Genomic DNA, 4,181 nt, shown 5'->3' with positions numbered 1-4,181 from the left:
GCAAAATCGATTAAAATATCGGCAACAAAATCGATAAAAATATCGATAACAAAACCAAACAGATCCACATTAACTGAAACTTTCATATGTACGTATATATGCATTTACATATGTACATACGCTGCGATCAAAAGCCGCATTACATACGCATACATACTTTTTGTCTCCTTCCCACACTTCCAACATATGCACGTGTTTGCAAAATGATGACGAGGTGATTTTGTATGGAAAATCATTTATGCCCATATATTTGAATAAAATAAACATATATAGAAGATATCAACCAATACTTCCCATATACCAAACGAAAGGAAAACTCTTGAATTTTTGATTAAAGAAAACAAAACCAAAATCATTTGAGCGGTTTTCGAGCATTTTGGTAATGAAAAAAATTTGCAAATTTTTTCAACAATTTTTTGCCTTAAAATGCTCAATATTTGTTAAATTTATATAAAATTTGTACCCGATAATATTTCTACTGCTCCAAAGAACCTATATCCCGAAAATGAAAGTTATATATGCCAACAATAAGTTGCTAGAGCACTTTAAAGGCTCAAAATTGACCCCAAAATAAGGCAATGTTTACCGTTGTTTTTACGACAGAAACCGAATTGGTTATTTACAAAAATGAATCTGTCGACAGGTTTGGAATTTTATCTTTGAAACGCCACACTTTTCTTTGAAATCGCTTTATTAGTTCTCGTGCAATAAGCGTTTTTGTGAAGCTCTAAAAATTACAACTACAACATTTGAACATAGCCCCCATACCTTAAGGTAAGACGTATTCTACGTCAAAAAATTAAGTAGATTTCGATGCATAAATCAACTTGGGAATTTATCTCCAATTAATGCAACAATTTTTGGTTTCATGATTATATTCTCTAACTAGAAAACTAGGCAAGGACAAGGGATGACGGAAATCCGTTCCACAATACATTAGAACATAACGGTTACACCTGTTTTTGTATTAATTGGGTTGATTATGTGCCACCCACAAGCAGTTGTATTTTCGGATCTGATCTTTGAGTTGTACCTCTTTTGAAAATGGTGTGCGATATGAACACAATTTTGCTACGCATAAATTGCTGATGTGTCTTAGCCGTTTTTATCGGATTCTATTTGAATGTGAATATTCGTTCTGTACCACTTTTACGAACATTTTGTTTCAGCAAATCCTCAGAATTGCTACGAGTAGGTGTATTTAAAGCATATGCTACGATCATAGCTATAGTTCAGTGATAGCATAAGCGTAGACAAATCGGACTACGATGGATTCAGTACACGTAAGTGGACATGGATCACCTATACCCTCTGAAGCCGCACACAAAAAATATCGATTCTCTGCACTAAGGACGAAGCATTTCTTGGAGAAAAGCCAGATACATGGGTAGGTAGATAGAGCTTGGCAGCGCTTTATGGTTTAAGTGTATTTGAACGTTCTGTATTAAAGAATTTTTATAAGTAAAGGGCATATGTACATATATAAATATTGCTGAATCCACCGTAGACTCTATGTTCGAAAGATCTGCGAATATCCCTTAAATATAGTAGTTTGCATATCGTTACCTTAATTCAAAAATGCCCTAACCAACACTTTTTTCGAAATTGTGGTTCGCACAGATTTTGGTACGATTCTTAAAATACACCTCCAACAAATTTAAAGTGTTAGTATCAAAAATATGGGAGTTGTACCAATTTTTTAAAAGCCCTAACTTTAGTTTTGTATATACTTTTTATGTTTTATGTTTCCTCTGTTAAATAAAAAATTTTCTGGGACTGATGTGATAGTCTGACAGACACCGAAGGTTCGACAACAAAATCGAAAACCGAAGAAAAACTTCACAATTTCACTGTCCGACATAGCAATTCACATTAACTGCACACATCAACTTAATGAAAGGTTATTGCAAACCAAAAGAACAAAGCTTAATCCTGTGACCAAATCTTTAGTTTATTTGCGACTTTCCGTATTTAAGAATTACATAGACACAATATCGGAAAACAGTAAACGTTTAAATTCATTTGCTGAAATCTTCGAAATACATATCACTATATTCATACTTTGTTCTAACTTTTTATCTGAGTCGGTTTATTTATCGAAATGAAGCATTTAGTTTTTCTTCTCAATATAGTTTGTATAAAAATCAAGACGGCCACCTTGTTAGCCACAGCCAAGTTGGCAGTCACTAAAGCATTTATAAATAAAATGTGAAAACATAACTAAATTGCCTAAAAGAGATATCGTGATTTGTTGTTTGTTGTTGCTACTTCTGCTGCTGCTTTTTCCCCAATGTATTTGTTTGCTATTAACCATTTTAATGGGCCATGAGGTTATTGTTTTGCTACTTAGGATACAATAAAACTGCAACGCCTTACAAAAACAAAAATCCCTCAAGCTTTACCATATATCTGAGATAGACAATCCAAAGCCAAAAGTTTGCTTAATGCTTTGCCAATAATATCGATGCCAGTTGGCGCGCATTGCATCAAATTCGGATGCAGGAATGCCCGTTTGTTTAAGCTTCATTTGGGTGGTGTTTTTCTGCAAAGCCAAATTGGCATTATGTATTAAGTGTCCTCGGAAAAAAATGCTATAACCATAACAAGGGAAAATTAACTTACCGCTTCCTCTAATTCTATCACAACCTCAGAGTAGTGTCCAGAAGGCCAATTTTTAAGTCTCCAAGATTGTATTATTCTTTTCTCTGGTACCAGCTCTTCAAATTTTCCACGCACATTGCCGCCGTACAAAACGAATCTGTAATGTATAATTTTTTGTTATACTTCCTTTGTATGTACCAAAACCTTAGTATCTACTTACTCGCCGCCACGAGAAGCATCTGACTTAGCTGGTGCACGTGTGAAAGCTGTTAACATTTCTTCTTTTGTTAACGCATTGTATAAATCGTTTGCACAACAGTTGAACTCTTCAGTTATTTTCAATGTTTTCACGTCCAGCTTACAGCCAACGTTATTGGTGTTATCACTAGATTTCACTGAATTTACATTATTTAGTAAATTATTTTCTGCTGAAATACTAGATCCAGGTTGCTTAGCCTTTGGTGTGACGGTGGTATTTTCTTCACCCTTCTTTGGAAGTATCAAATTTTTAGAATATTCTTCTTTTAACTCTTTAATATACAACTCCAACTGTTTTCGAATAACATCTCGTCCAATATTATACATGAACTGTTTCAAGTTCTCCGACTCATCGTTGGATTCGTCAATTGTAATGGTTATCTCAATGTCACCAATGTCGTTCTCCTCCGACAAATTCGGAATAGTTATTTTGCCTTTGTGCTCTAGTTTACTATTTTTCAATAATTTACCCGTCCACTTAAGTACCAATTTCCATTCATAGAAAAATATAAGTTTCCCCTTGCGATTGTTAACCGTGGCCTCACCACTACAATCATCAATCTTATCCACAACACATTCGATACCCTCCTTCTCTGTAACATTTAACATTAATGAGTTCGTTCATCATTCCAACAAAGTTCTGAATGAAAGTACATTTGGAATTGACTTACCAATTTTGAGACCTTTCAATAATTGTGCCAAACGCTCCTTGGACCATGGCGTTGCGTTTTTCTCAGTCCAATGCCAATTGTTGACATTCGTTGCGTCAGGTCGTTCTTCAACAATCCAACGTGGATCACCTTCACCCCACTTTGCCATTTCGATTTATTTATTATAAAAAGAGTTAAATTTGTTAAACGCTAATTATTTTACAAATTAAAAACCAAATTTTAGATTTTACGAAATTCGCTGGGCAATCAATCCACTATGAAATCACGTTCCGTACGGTTGACAAGAGAAATGAAAATCGAGAATATTCGCGTATAAACTGACAGCTGTTCGAGGATGCCGGATCGTTTGTGATGTAGAAATTATTATAAATGGATATCCGTACGTCACGAAAGCGAATTCAATCGAATATTAAATAATAAGTTTAGTAATACATATCAACACTACACTTTTTGACTAGGTATTAGACAAAACCAATTTTTTTCCCCGTTTTTCGAAGTTAGCCTCCGATATCGAGATATGGGCCTTCGAAGTTTGAAATAAGAGCTTCGGTAAAAAATTTAGTTTTAAGTATTGCTTGTAAATAACTTAAAATGTAAAAAATTAGACGTAGTCCGCCTTTGCTCTTATTTAAACGGTATGCAACTTTTTTT

At 34.4% G+C, this 4,181-nt stretch overlaps 2 protein-coding genes across 6 annotated transcripts in view; both read right to left on the bottom strand.

Moving 5' to 3' along the window:
• LOC118744712 (muscarinic acetylcholine receptor DM1) overlaps positions 1-4,181 on the bottom strand; it is a 33,623-nt gene that overhangs the window by 13,511 nt on the left and 15,931 nt on the right. Inside the window, exons 1-2 of one of the 5 annotated variants that reach the window (XM_036477927.1) lie at positions 3,761-3,842; positions 3,531-3,669 (exon numbers count right to left, since the gene is read on the bottom strand). The exons of the other annotated variants lie outside the window; for them this stretch is intronic. The gene's annotated coding sequence lies outside the window, so the exon portion shown is untranslated. Of the gene's footprint in view, positions 1-3,530; positions 3,670-3,760; positions 3,843-4,181 lie in introns of those variants that run through there. 5 annotated transcript variants of the gene reach the window in all.
• Positions 1,931-3,805, bottom strand: LOC118744713 (activator of 90 kDa heat shock protein ATPase homolog 1). Its single transcript, XM_036477929.1, has 4 exons — positions 3,531-3,805; positions 2,822-3,452; positions 2,623-2,758; positions 1,931-2,542 (listed from the first exon to the last, which is right to left on the bottom strand). The coding sequence occupies exons 1-4, from the start codon at positions 3,676-3,678 to the stop codon at positions 2,399-2,401; spliced, it is 1,059 nt and encodes a 352-aa protein (XP_036333822.1). The 5' UTR covers positions 3,679-3,805; the 3' UTR covers positions 1,931-2,398.

The sequence above is a fragment of the Rhagoletis pomonella genome, unplaced genomic scaffold, assembly GCF_013731165.1.
Source record: "Rhagoletis pomonella isolate Grant_MI unplaced genomic scaffold, Rhpom_1.0 Rhpom_scaffold_00008, whole genome shotgun sequence".
Lineage (NCBI taxonomy): Eukaryota > Metazoa > Arthropoda > Insecta > Diptera > Tephritidae > Rhagoletis > Rhagoletis pomonella.
This window is presented reverse-complemented; position numbering and strand designations above follow the sequence as displayed.

Bases quoted from the DNA above. Each gene is read 5' to 3' on its own strand.
- LOC118744713 (XM_036477929.1), bottom strand. From the start codon at position 3,678: ATGGCAAAGTGGGGTGAAGGTGATCCACGTTGGATTGTTGAAGAACGA. The intron at 2,759-2,821 runs GTAAGTAGATAC...TATACATTACAG, and splicing joins GATGCTTCTCGTGGCGGCGA to ATTCGTTTTGTACGGCGGCA. The intron at 2,543-2,622 runs GTAAGTTAATTT...TTGGCTTTGCAG, and splicing joins TGATAGAATTAGAGGAAGCG to AAAAACACCACCCAAATGAA.